This window comes from Eulemur rufifrons, chromosome 17, assembly GCF_041146395.1.
Source record: "Eulemur rufifrons isolate Redbay chromosome 17, OSU_ERuf_1, whole genome shotgun sequence".
In the NCBI taxonomy this organism is placed as follows: domain Eukaryota; kingdom Metazoa; phylum Chordata; class Mammalia; order Primates; family Lemuridae; genus Eulemur; species Eulemur rufifrons.
Genome location: NC_090999.1, coordinates 91,479,425 through 91,493,557, shown reverse-complemented (window position 1 = coordinate 91,493,557; position 14,133 = coordinate 91,479,425). Strand labels below are relative to the sequence as shown.

Here is a 14,133-nt window from a genome sequence, read left to right as displayed (position 1 = left end):
TTCTGTCGCTCCCTCCTTCAGCCGCCATGGCCCCCACTTCTGACCCACGACGCACACCCTGCTCCATGAAGTGCTGCTGTTAAAGCCTTCTGTGCCTTCCGGGGGGTGAACCAGAGCAAGAGTGAAGGCCCTGAACACCTCAGAGGGTGCTTGTCCCGGCCAGCACGTTGCCTCCTCTGTGCTGTTGCTGCCCCGTGGCAGAGCCGGGCTGGGGCTGCCAGGCTGATGGGTGGCCCTTGGCTTCTCTAGCTTTTTTTCAGAACGGGGAAGTGGGACTTCTGACCCATGAATGTGAAATGCGTGTCAACTCTGGACTTGCCCCCTAGGGTTAGCGCTGCCTGGGTCTCAGTGACCATCTCCCCCTCTGGTGCAGACACAGGCCCACAGATGCATGTGCCTATGGCGGGACTCCCGCCAGCACCGCAGCCTGGACGTGGTGGCCCTCGGACGCGGACTCAGACTCCCATCCTTGCCCATAGGCCTTCTGTTTACAATCTGTGCAGCTATTATTGCAAAGGAAAGAAATAGAAAATTATTTAATATATAATTTTTCTCGTCTTGGAGAACTTCTAACAAGTGGATAGGACTCAGAACACGATGAGGCCGTGAGCATCCTTGTTGCTCTGTGAGCTGAGACGGGGGCACTGGAGCCATCAGCAGCCATCAGACAGCTCATCTGCTCAGGAAGAGCAGGCTGCGGTCGGCATGGCTGAAACCCGAAAGCCAGCGTGTGTGTGTGTGTGTGTGTCTGTCTGTCTGTCTGTCGGGCATTTGTACCAGCTCTCCCACCACACGATAATGTAAACCAGAAGGTTTCAGAGTTCCACAGGCCCCACGTGAATGAAGGAAGCCAGGGATCATGAGAGAAAAAAGTCACCTCTGTCAACTTTCTCTTCCCGCCCCTGAGCACAGCAGGTCTTTCGGGCGAGTGGGAGGGGGTCCTTTCCTCTTCTAGTCCCCTCGTGGCCTTCATTCATCCCCAGGGGAGCAGCAGTGCTTCCATCTGGATCAAAGATGGTGTTTAGGTGTACTGGGGCGTTGGCCTGGGTCACCGTCATCTTTGGGGGGACCCGGGGAGAGACAGGGGAGGGTAGGTAAAGAGTCTGGTCGTAGGGATGTCACAGATGATGATGACATATTTTAAAATCTAATACCCAACAAAGAACAGCAAAGCAACGTAAGATGACATCGATCAGAGAGGGATGGTTCCCAGACAGGACGGGGCACCCACGGAGAACTGAGTCCATCTCAGTCGGGCTTTCCATCCGCCACGACTTACGTGATGAGGACCAAGTGATTTGATTTTCCTTGGCCTGAGTTATTCCACAAGTGACAATAGCTAGCGTTAACTATGCATTTACTATGTGCTGGTCTCTCTTCTAAGCTTCTAATCTGGACTGTGTTTTCTCATCCTCACAGTCACCAAATGAGGAAGGCACCATGACCATTCTTTGTGCCTGCGTTAGAGATGAGGAGGCTAAAGTACAGGGAGGTGAAGTTTCTTGCCCGAAGTCAGCCGGCTGGTGAGGAACGGAGCTGGGCTTTGAGCCCAGCCAGCGGGAGTCCAGAGCCCGCGGCAGCAACCGCTGATGGCGGGTGCTGCCTTCGCGAGGTGTGCAGGAGTGGCGCCTCCAGATTAAAGGCAGAACTCTGGGCTGAGGCCACCTCGGCAGGACACGCTCATTACTCGCTTTCAGTTTAGTGTCTTTGGCATCCCAGAGAGCGTCCTGTGAAACCTCAAAGCCCCGTCCACCGCTCGGCTTTGTGCTCTGGCTCAGACTGCAGGTCTTTGTGGCAGCTTCGGGCTTGCTTGTTGGTTACCTGTCTACCTGCCCCCCTCTCGTTCTCCTGCCCCATCAGAAAGAGAAACCGAAGGGACCTCTGGGTGTACAAAAGTGTCCTGGCCTGGTCCAAAAGGTGCAATTTGTCATGTCAAAACAATTTCTGTTCTTAATGGTGAAGGATGGCTTTTTATTTTTTGATTAGTTCTTCGCCTGAACTACATCTATATTCAAGACAAAAATAAAATATTGCTCATTTTTACTCACTTTGATCCTGGGCCACACCTGGTTACTTTGATACTGGCCGCTCCCTATTTCTTTGTATTGTAGAAAGTAGATGGCCCGCGTGCTCTGGAGTGCCCCGGGCCACCTGCCCCACTGCCACGGTCAAGTGTGGATCTAAGGGATCTTAAAGCAGCTGCCACTGGGGAGGGACCAAAGGACCAGAGCCAGCGGCCATCCACACGGCAGTGGTTTCCAGCCCAGTGACCAGCAGCTGCCCCCTCCTTCTCTTGCAGCCCCTTCAACGACCGGCCGATGTGCAGGATCTGCCATGAGGGCAGCAGCCAAGAGGACTTGCTCTCTCCATGTGAATGTACGGGGACCTTGGGGACAATTCATCGGAGCTGCCTGGAGCACTGGCTGTCGTCCTCAAACACCAGCTACTGTGAACTCTGCCACTTCAGGTTTGCAGTCGAGCGCAAACCCAGGCCGTTAGTGGAGGTCAGTAAGTGGGGCACGTCCTGAAAACTTAGCTCTAATGAGCAAATGATGTCTGCTTTTATGCCCGGATCACAAACCCTGTACAGCTTCACTGAAGCACGGTAATAGCTCTGCGTGTGTGTGTGTGTGTGTGTGTGTGTGTCTGTGTGTGCGTGTGCACGTGCGGAAGAGAGAGAGAGGCACGGAGAGGATAGCTCCCTCAGGATCCAGCAGCACAAGGGTGACCTCCACAGTGGTGGAGACAAGAAAGTAGAAGAAGAAATCAGTGTAAGGAAAAGGGGCAATTTAGAGACTTGATCTCCGTTTTTCAATCCCTGTAAAGCAGAACAAATAGACCCCTTTTCTCTTTGCACACCATCTGCCCAACATGGAGCAACAGGTAAATGAGCATTTGGGTTGCCTATCCCTCTGAGAGATCTTGGTGAAAAAATATAGCTGCATAGTATGATACAGGCCCAGACTTCCTGCGTTCTGTGACTTTGGGTAAGTTACTTCGCCTCTTGAACTTTCTATAAGGATTAAAGGAGTTAATATATATAAAACATTTAAAAGAATACAGGGCACATATGCAAGTGTTTGAATAAAAATACCTTTCCTGGGAAATTTTGTACAAACTTTTTTTCAGCTAATAACCTAGTACTGGAATCTCTTTTCTTAAATGGTGGTGCTGTAACCCAGCCATTAAAATGGCAAGACATCTTCTTTCATGTTTTAGGAGACACATGATTTTTCAGTAGACCCAGGGTCTGGTCTGGTATTAGCCAGAAGAATTGGAAAAAAAATCATTAGAGTATTTCTGCCCTCTCTCCTGCCCTCCAATTCTACTAGTCGATTCAAAATTGGGTACTAGCAATAATAAATATTCTGATATATTAATATTATGAGTTAGAGCTGGCTGAAAGGGGCCAAGATATTGTGTCTATAATCCAGACCTTATTTTAGCAGCTAACCTGGTGAAACCATGGGATTAAAACTAGTCCTGGAAATCAAGAAGCCCTTCTTGGAGAGTGTCTAGTAAGTGTGTTAATGCCTAAGCACGTGAGACTCTGGAGAGCTCTGTACATACATTCTCTTAGTTTTCACCTTGAAAATTCAATCAGGGCCTATACCTGGGGCCTGTTTAGCTATGACTTACTTGCCAAATGGCACGAAATTTATTCGACTAGCCCCAGTAGACTCTCTGCTTTTCCTAAGCGTCTGGACCAAGTGACCTCTTAATTTAGCCATCTTGCCACCTGACAGCCACTTTCCAAAATTCCTATTTGGAGTGTTCCCGCCGGGAATCTGGCCCTGTGCCAGATTCGCTGGGATTGAACATTTCAGAACTTCTCTGCAGAGGGGGAAATATAATTAAATAATTAACAACAGGGATCAAGATTTCTCAAGCCCAGTGGCAAAATAAAAAGAAGCCTGTTTCTCCTCTCCAGAAGCTTTTTGGAACCTCCCCAGTTTGACACTGCAGCCCCTCCAGGGCAGCGGGCTGCTCGGAGCGGGGACGCTGCTGTTAGGTGGGCTCCGTCCAGCGGGCTTTTTAGTAGCGTCTGCTCAGCAAAGACCTTTCCTATTGCTCGGTAAAAACTCCAGTGTGTGCACACAATTTGCAGCGCAGGAGGGGCATGAGCGCCTGTGCGTGCGTGTATCTATGCGTGTGCGCACACACGCGTGCACTCGCCCTAGTTTTTCTCAGATAGCATGCATGTGTCGAGTCACCCAGTGAGCCCTTTCAGTCTCAGAGGGAGTAGTGTGTCCCCACACACAGAGAGGTCTTCAAAGTCACCGATGCTGGGTCACAGACTGACTCCAGGATCTTAGGTAACTGTCATTAAACAAGGAAAGAAGGCAAATGACCTTGAGGATGTGTGAGGTGCTCTACAAGATTTAGGGCCTCCCCTACAAAAACTTCACCCAAACGGTTACCGGTGGTGACATTTTCATTGCACAAATGGAATGTGACAATTTTCGGAGTTAATGATGATTGAACAAGTTGAAAGTGAAAGGCAAACCTTCCCAAGCTGGGGAAGGCTGGCCGTTTGATCGTCCAGTGGCGAAATGAACTTGCTGTCGGACCACAATAAAAGAAGTTGTCTTTGGTTTCTCAGCTGGAGGACAAATGAGAACCAGGTGCGGGCCGAGTTTTAAGCAAACGACGCTAGTAATTGACTTTTCCACCTCGAGATAAACATGCATCTTTTTTTTTTTTTTTAGTAAATCAGCAAAACCTGCCTATTTGGGTTAAAGATTAGGAATGTTGTTACTTTATTTCTCATTTTTACTCTTTTAATTGCTTTAATCATTACTTTGTTTACCAGTTGGATCTGCCTTCTCATTAAAGCAAGAAAATTCCATAACATTTAATTTCAAAATCAATGTGACAATAACCGCTCTTGTTACTAGAGGAAGCAATTTAAAAGTCATTTATAAATTTTATTTGTCAGCATCTAGACGCTAACGTTGGTTGGAATTACTTTTAACACCTCAGACTTCCACTGTTCAGTAAACCCTTCCAGTCCCTCGTTCACCATAACCCTTTGTCCCCCTGTATGTCGCCGTCCCTAAGACACTTCTCCTTCACTTCCTTTTCTTCCTCTCTGCAGCCAGCAGCGGATGTTCATTTTTAGCTGGTCAGGAACCAGGGCTGTGGTATATACTCAGGCTGCCATGTGAAGTCTTGTCTCTCCCCCCAGAAGGGTGAGTCTCTACTCATCATGGCCAAATCAATGGGCTAATTTTTATTAGAACCTCCAAACTGGGCATCCCCTCCCCACTTTGGCTCTGACCATCTGTGTGGCCATCTGTGTGGCTTGGCTCAGTTTCTCTGAGCTTCGCTGAGGAAGAGGGTGAGCAAGGAACTCTCTATGACATCTTATGGTCTCTATTAGGCTAAAAGTTCTTGTGTAAAAAAATACATTCTACACTTAAAATGGGTACATTTATGGTACCTAATTTAGGCCTCAATAAGTTGATTGTATGTGTGCGTCCCCATCTGTCTGTCTTCTTACCTATCTTCCTACTTGCCTACCTTGGCTACTTACCTACATGGCCAGTCTAAATCCATTTAGTCTCTTTTACCCTAAATATTTTCTTGATGCAAAGTAAGCTGGTATAACAAGAGCTAGTTCCAACCCAAGAGAGCTACGTTGTAATCATCTAGTTTAGTCAGATGTGGATGAATTTCCACTACAGTCCAGCTACTACAAGTATCACAAGGCCACGTCCATGCAGAGCTTGAAAGGAAAGCATTCGAATCTACATAGCAAACAGGAAGAGCAGATATAACCATGCATTTCCTACCTCCACAGTTGGCGCTTTTCTCATGAAGCCTGTGTATTTCTTATTGATTGCACCCAGTGGCAATTTGTAAGATGAATTATCTCCAAGAATAATGATCCAGTAGAACATAGTAAATAGATATCCACCAACCATAAACGAATTCACTGACTGGTCTGGGTGGTTTTATGGTCTCCCTCTAGCTCATTTTTAGTTTTCCTCATTTCTCTCTGTAATTTCAACTCTGATACCATCTATTTATAATGAAGGGTAAAACACAGCCAACCAATAAAAATACTATGACTTGTTCCCCCAAAATGTGTGCCTTCACTCCAGCCTCGTGCCATTATAGCATTTCCGATTGGCCAGTTTGCCAAGGAAGCCCATGTTACCACGTGCATATAGCGTGCTTGTAACATCGGTCTCTAGTGGTGGAGTGTTTGCCACTAGGCCTTCCTAGGACATGTGTCTGTGACATCCACCCTTGCCTGGAAAACTCATGAAGTTACAGATCAGCTCAACAATGTTGTGATTAAAATGACAGCCAGGCAACTGGAAGTCTAGGGGAGAGGCTTTCTAGAGTCTGATCTTCCTCTGATCTGGGAGACATGGCGATTTTTCACAGAGGGAGTGATTAGGTTTCCATATTCCTATTTCCTTTACACAGAACTAGCTGATTGATAAGAATTGTGTGAACAATTTAAAAGCTGTTCCCTGTGAGTCAGAGGTTTAGCTAAATTGAAACAGAAAGTGTTTTCACACATATCAGTTACCTAGAATAATGGGATGTAAAGCTAGGGAGATAAAGATTGAAGATTTTTTCAAACTTTCTTATTTATGAATCTTTTCTTGTTTAAGTCACAGGAGGACAATGGTTTTAAAGTGTGCCCTGGATCTAGTGTGATCTCCAGCTACACAGCAGGGAGCAGAGTTGAACTGCTGTGGAGAAACCACTTTGTACCTTGGTACTTGCTGTTTAACAGATTCAGGACTTCATTTAGCATCAGACTTAGGTGTGGACATTGCTGGACTCTAATTGTAGTGGGTTTTGTTTTGATTTTTGACATTCATTTCAGTAAAAACATGAGCTTTTTGTTTTGAGTATCCACTTTCATCAGCAAACCCTGTAGCATTGGGATAATGAGGAAATTACATCCCAGGAGATTCACAGGCATGAGGACCACCACTCCACGCCTCCTAGGAAGGCAGACAGCTTCTCTCTTCCAGCCCATGAGCATAGCCCAGTGAGTCAGGTGGACAAACCATAATCACAGCACGTGATAGGTGTGTTGTATTGGATCAGTACTTTTTTTTTAGTTGAGTACTTTGAATGCCTCTAGGTGGGACATGGTCTCTCCAGTTCCCCCAGGCTTTGCCTTTAGCTCACAGCCACCCGGCCCTCTTCGGGACCTTGCATTACCTGCCTGCCGTTTATAGCTGGGGTTCCGGGCTTGGGTGATTTCTCCCACCTTTAAAAGAGTTCTCTAATACTATGTACCTTTCTTTCTACCAACATCTTTCTTTCAGGGTACTATAGACTGAACCTTATTATCCTATTGTCCCCACATTATAAGTGAGCCAAAGTGGCTGATTCAAAATAACAAGGTAAATGAGCCTCTAAGAGACAGTGTACTAGCACGGACAGTGGTGAGGATATCAGTGGTTGTAATGCCTCACACTTGAGTAAGCTTTGGTGTTGGCCGAGAACATTCTTGACCTCCGAAAAGGTCACCGAGTGGGCCTTCCATCAGGCCACCATGCCGGCACGTAGACTCGTGTGGCACCATGCTTTGTGCCAGCAGTGGAGACGACGTGTCTGATGGCCAAACCCCAGCAAGCTTTGATCCTGCAGTTGTCCAGCGCTGAATTTCCCTCCGGTTTTGGTGGCTAATTTGGCCGTCACTTCGTTACTTAAAGCTCAGTTACAAGGAAGCTGTTTTAAGGTATCTATTAAATTCACAGCTTGCTTCATTAAAATCACTTCATTAAAAAAGCAAGCCAACCGAAGTGTTCACACGGCCGTGCCAGATGGAAGCGAGCTCGCTGCTCAGTGCCCGTGCGCGCAGCCCATCCGCGGCTGTGAGGGATTAATTTGGAGGGAAACTCCCGTTCCATGCACGAAAAGAATTACACACCCAAGTTCCAGTATTTCTATTGCACTGATCCTTACAGTGGACCTGGGTTGGAACACACGTGAGAATCCATGTTCCGAACAGCAGTTCCCTTTGCCTCTCCGTCTGAGGACTTCTATGTGCAGAGACACAAAGATGCAAAACACTAAGAATCGTTTCACATAGCTTTTTTTAATCTTAAGCTATATTCTAAAAATTACAGAGGAGGACAAAGAATAATATAACAGACAGGTGTGTATCCGCTACGCAGAATTAACAAGTGTTAGCATTTTGCGAGCCACATCCCTCATAGGGGCAGAGAGAACATGGCTGTATCTTCTCTAATTGATCCCTAGGTATTCAGCTGGGTTTTCCTTAAGCACATCTGGGCCAAGAATAAGAGAAGTCAACAAAATGAGACATAATCTTGAAAGATTCTGGACCCTTTCAGCTAAGTCCAAATGTAAGAACCAACAGTACAGCAAATGTTGACTGCCAAAGGGTTCACTTCTTTGAAAGGCAGACAATTAGAAGTTATTACATGGGTGTTAGGGTGATGGTGGAGGTGAAGGTGTCCCTGGGCTGCTGGCAGGAGAGCTTTGTAAAGGGGAGTGAGAGAGGAAAAGGGAAATGTCACTGAATGACTATAGCTGGTAATCATCTTTCTCCTAAGTCCTGCCCGAAATAACAAGGCATAATTAACTCAGGAATTGCCCTGTGCTAGGTACAAGGCACCTGGTTGAACTGAGAGGAGACATAAATTGTAGAATCCCTGGTGCAGATTTCAGAAGCAGAGCTATAGAATATGCATAACACTCCCTGCTGAGGGCTTCTGCCAGCCCTCCACAAGCCTCTTCAGTTTTAAGTGTCAACAAATGACTTTTAACTCCAAAGAACGAACACAGAGCTTTAAATAAATAATGCTGAGAAATAGTGTGAGCAATACATGATTACAGTTAAATGCTGCCTAATGATCAATTGTGAATGAATGAGCAGAATGGAGAAGTAGCTTCGGTTGGACAATGGGAGATCGGTGGTGTCTATTCACCGCATAACACCCTGCTACGCCTATGTGTGCCGAGAACTCCATTTCCAGCATAGGCGTGGATCTTGACTCCTGTCCAGGGCGTTAATTAATTTATTTTGAGTCCATCTATGTTTATCTTTAAGATGCTTACACCTCAAAGTTTTTTTCCTTCTTAAATTATGTTTACTCATTTCCTAGGCAAGGGAAAAATACTGCATGCTATATATATACTTTATATAATCATCTTATTTCAATGTCTCAGGTCCCCATAATAACAAAGGTATTATCCCCTTTAGTAGATAAGGAAGCTGTGACTCAGAGACATTAAGTCACTCTTCACTGATCTGAAATACTTTCAGCCTCAGGGCTAGGAAGTGGAGAAGATATAAAAACAATCCAGGTTCTTCTGGCTCCAAAGTCCACATTCTTTCCACCTTACCTAGTGTCCTAGTCCATTCAGGTTGCTATGACAAAATGCCATAAACTGGGTGGCCTATAAATAACAGAAATGTATTTCTCATGGTGCCAAAGACTGGAAAGTTCAAGATCAGGGTGCCAGCATGGTCCAGTTCTCGTGAGGGCCCTCTCCTGGGTTGCAGACTGCCGGCCTCCTGCCGTGTCCTCACGTCCAACAGGGAGAAGCAAGCTCTCTGGAGCCTCTTTTGTCAGGGCACTAATCTCAGTCATGGGGCCTCCACCCTTGTGACCTAGTCACCTCCCAAAGCCCATCTGCTAATATTATCACCTTGGGGGTTAGGATTTCAATACAGGAATTTTGGGGGACACAAACATTCAAACCATCATACCTGGCTTCTTCCTTTCTGGCTCTAAAGTACTTTATTTCGTTTGGTCATCGATACACATCAGTGCACACTCAGCAGGGGGCCTCTTTGCCCATACCCAGCCTTTCCAAGAGACTAGATGCACTTCAGTAAGGAGGTGATGAAAAAAATTATGATTAAAGCCCCGGGTTCCTCTTGACATTAAATCCAGAGCTGTTAGCAGGGAGGGAAGAATGAGTAGGAGGAGCACAGAGGATTTTTAGGGCACTGAAACTACTCTGCGTGGTACTATGATGGCAGATACATGCCATCATACATTCGCCTGAACCCACAGAAGATACAACACCAAGAGTTAACACTGACATTAGCTGTGGACTTTGGGTGACAATGATGTGTCAATGTAGGTTCATCAGTTGTGACACATGTACCCCTCTGTTGCGGGCTATTGCTGTAGGGGAGGCTGTTTGAATGGGGGGAGACAGGGACATATGGGAACTCTCTGTACTTTCCATTCAATTTTGCTGTGAACCAAAATCTGCTCTAAAAAATAAAGACTATTAAAATCCTGAGCTGTGCCAGATTGAGTGCTGGGATGCAGAGTGGCATTTCCTCTCTGCGTCTCTTTGTGCTCTAGTCTAGTTGGGAAACAAAGCTTTTGGCTACAACACCCTATCAGAAGCCAGAAAAATCATTCTTCATTTCCAAGGGGCTTTTTTTTCTTCTCATGTGGTTATTCTTTCTCTGCATTTGAGTTTTCATTTTACTGACTCATTATGTCACCAATTTCCTCTGAGATTTCTCCTAAGGGAGAGATGTCATTAGAAAGCCTGGTAAACTCAAAATTGTTAAGAGCCTTTTCCCTCCTGTCATGAATGGCCGTGAAGGTTAATCACTCATACTGTGGCCATACACACTTGTGAGATAAATTTCTTTAAGACCATCATTGAGATAATTCAGGCTGGTAAACTGTGTTTTGCAACCCTTGAAGGAAAATACTGGTTTTTCTCTTGAATTATTTGTATCATTGCCTCGGTGCTTTGCTTCAGTTTTTTTGACAGGTGCCACAGATTTGGAGAAAGATAAGAAAAGACCCCTGTCGGGTCTTCAGGCTTTGCCTTCCTCCTCCATTTTCCATGGAACGTGTATTTCTGTAGTGCGCCTTCATTCTCCAAGAGATAGGAACCCTGTGAGATTGTTTGGGATAAAACTGTTTCTTTGCAATCCATTATTACAGAGTTAGAGGAATAGATTTACACTGTGATGGATATGTAAGAAGAAAGTTATGTTGTGCTTGTATAACACGAGATGGGGGGGGAAAGCTTTTTAAGCTTTTAGTTTGGAATATTAAAAAGCAGATTTAATTCTTAGATGTGCCACGTAAGAAAATATTTAAGGATCTGTTTGTGAAGATTGAGGCCAGATTACAAGAAGAAAATGAAATATTTTCTACTCATTATTGTATCATTTCTTCACCTCCAGTGATGCTATTAGAAACAGAAAGTTGGAATAAATAGTGAGGTTCAAAGTGCTTTAGGTTCAAATGGCTAATATAGCGTATGTGAAGTGCTGGCATGTAGGAGCAGCAGGAAAGTTGTAAAATAGAATTTGTAGGCATTTAAGGACTGATATTGGGGAAGAGTCAGTGAAAGCAGAAATTGGGAGATGAAGGGAAAATATTCACCATCCTACAAAATAATGCAGCCCTCCCTAACAAGTCACCTACTTCCGAAGGCTTGCCCTTTGCGTTATGTTGCAGTAGATGATGGGAGAAAAGGCATGAGAGATGGAAGTAATGAATGGCTCTAATGTTTCTCTACACACTGGCTCATCTGCTTAAAATTTATGACTTTAATGTTGAAACCCAGAAGTTATTCATTTATCCAAATATATACATTTTCAACTGTTTGTAAGACATGCCCGATACATATCTGAAAAATCACCCTATTAGATGAAGATGTGGCAAGGCAAAAAGAAACACCTACGTAGGGGAATTTGTGCAAGATGGAGGGTTTCTGTAGGGAAATCTCCAGGATACTTCAGATTCTTTTTAACCGAGGGGTTTTCCAGGCTCAGATTTTTTGAACAGCTTTATTGAGATATAATTCACATACCATATAGTTCACCATTTAAAGTGTGTAACTCAATGCCATGTAGTATTTTCACAGAGTTGTATGACCATCAGCACAATTTTAGGACATTTCATCACCCCCAAAATTAACCTTGTACACCACAGCCTTCACTCTGCAATCTTCCCTCCCTGCCCCCAGCCCCGAGCCCTAGGCAGCCACTAATCTATTAATATTTTCAATCTCTATGGATTTGCCTATTCTGGACATTTCCTATAAATGGAATCCTACAGTATGTGGTACTTTGCAATTGGCTTATTTCGCTTAGCATAATATTTGCAAGGTCCAGTCTCAGATTTTATAGCAAGTGTATCTTTACCTTTCTTGCTATACTTACACTTTTTATTTCTGATTCCTTCTCAGCATCCAACCACTACTACTTCTGCTACTAGCTATCATTGCCTGAGGCCTTGCCCTGTGCCACTGTTCTAGGCACTTTTTCACTCTCCTATTTGTGGGTTTAACCATCTCCATTCTAGAAATGAGGGAACTGGCCCAGAGTTGTCAATGGCTTAGTCCCTTACTTAAGTTCGGTTTTCTTCCTGTCACAGTTCATACGATGAAACCCTGTTCATTTTTACTCTTCTATCTTATGGAAATCATTTATACATTGATTTTTTTATATTATCTGAATTTTTGCCATCCTTGCTCAGTAAAAGCCCTTTTCTTCCTTCAAGCCCATTAATGCAATTTGGTTGCTTCCTTGATTCTACTGTCATACATTATTCAAAACTATAGAGTTAATTTTTTTTAATCTCTCATTTTGTACCATACATTGATTTTTTTATTTTTTATTTTGGGGGCGACGTTTGTCAGGGCTTAAGGAAAACTGATGATCCTCAGAAGGCATCAAATCCTACTGCCCAAATTCTTAAATTTATCAACCTCCAGAAAAGTGGACTGGACCAAGGAGGGTCTTCAGACAGTGCAGGGAGAACTTCCAGAGCAGTGCTTCTTGCTCCTTCCTGGGTCTCAGATGTGTTTGAGAATCTGATAAAAGCTTGAATCTCTGCCCTGAAATACAAAGACATCCAGTGTTCAAATACAGTTTCAAAGGGGTCACAGGTTTTCTGAAGCCGCTACCCTAAGTCAAGTACCCTGATCTAGAAAGATAGTTACATAAACTACAAGGGAGCACAGACATTTTCCGGAAGTGTCTCCTCTACCCTTAAAATGTCTTAAGTGTGAAAAGTAAGGGAAGCATCCAGCTTCACTGCACATTCCCTCTTCCATGAGAAGGCCACATTACACTTCTCTGGATACCACCACAGTGGATATGATTTGCTAGTCTTAAAGGGAAAGCTGGTGATTCAGTCATGCACATATGTAGAGACTGGCTAGTTATTAACTTGAGTTCTTCCGTGGTTGGCTTGGTTCTGCCATGGAGACATCTGGGGTCACATGTCTGAGGCTCACTCAAGCTAAAAATGTGTATGTGTCTCCCAGTTGGAGCAGAGCTTTCCCACAGACAGCAACTGTGTTTGTCCAGCGCGCCCCTGCTCACCCTTCTGTAAACGCCAGTCCCATGTCATTTGAGCTGTTGCCCCTTACCTCTTAAGAAAGTCGTCTCTGAATCCAACTCCAGAATTTTGCGGTAAAATGGTCTACAAGCATTGAGCATAATCAAGGAAAACGATACTATCAAAATAGAAAGCATTGCCCTCCCATCATGTGACACTGGGCGAGTCTTCACCTGGTAATCCGATATTCTGGGTACCGTACCCAGTGAAGGATACCCAGAAAGTCAAGGGAGCAGTAAAAATAGATGGCTGGACAGAAAGGGAGAGACTCTTTACTCTAGATGTGAGGATGCTAGTGAGGGCCATGTCTGAACTCTTGAAAATCACGAACAGCTTAGACAATGTGAACATGGAATTCGTAACATGTTCCAAATTACTTGAGTAGTGGTGGGCTCCCTTTGAAATTAGAGGACAGAGAGTTTTGAACAAAAAGAAGGAGGTACCACCACCCCCATGGCTCATGAACTTAAGCCACTGCCTCAAGTGGATCCTTGAAAGAGTCCAAATCCTTTAGTTGCTAGGAAGTGCCTAGTGTCGGCCAGGTCAGCCCGGCCCTCCTAAATATTTGGGGCCCTTTCGGGCAGCAAAACGCTGGACTGTAGGGACATGACTCTGAAAGCTCCTCTATTCTCGTGGTCCTTCCATGGAAAAGAAACTTTCCCCTTTTTCAAGGTGTTCCCGTGCTTGCTCACCTTGGGAGCATGTGGAGAGAAAGTCAGTTCTGTCCCGTGTTTCACACGGGCCGGGCTTCGCTGGGCCCCCTCCAGCACACTCTGCGTGGGCAGTTTCCTTACTC

General features: G+C 45.0%; 1 protein-coding gene across 1 annotated transcript in view; it reads left to right on the top strand.

Moving 5' to 3' along the window:
• MARCHF3 (membrane associated ring-CH-type finger 3) overlaps positions 1-14,133 on the top strand; it is a 135,154-nt gene that overhangs the window by 100,972 nt on the left and 20,049 nt on the right. The window contains exon 3 of the mRNA XM_069492289.1: positions 2,300-2,504. Coding sequence (XP_069348390.1) covers positions 2,300-2,504 — 205 coding nt within the window. The remainder of the gene's footprint in view (positions 1-2,299; positions 2,505-14,133) is intronic.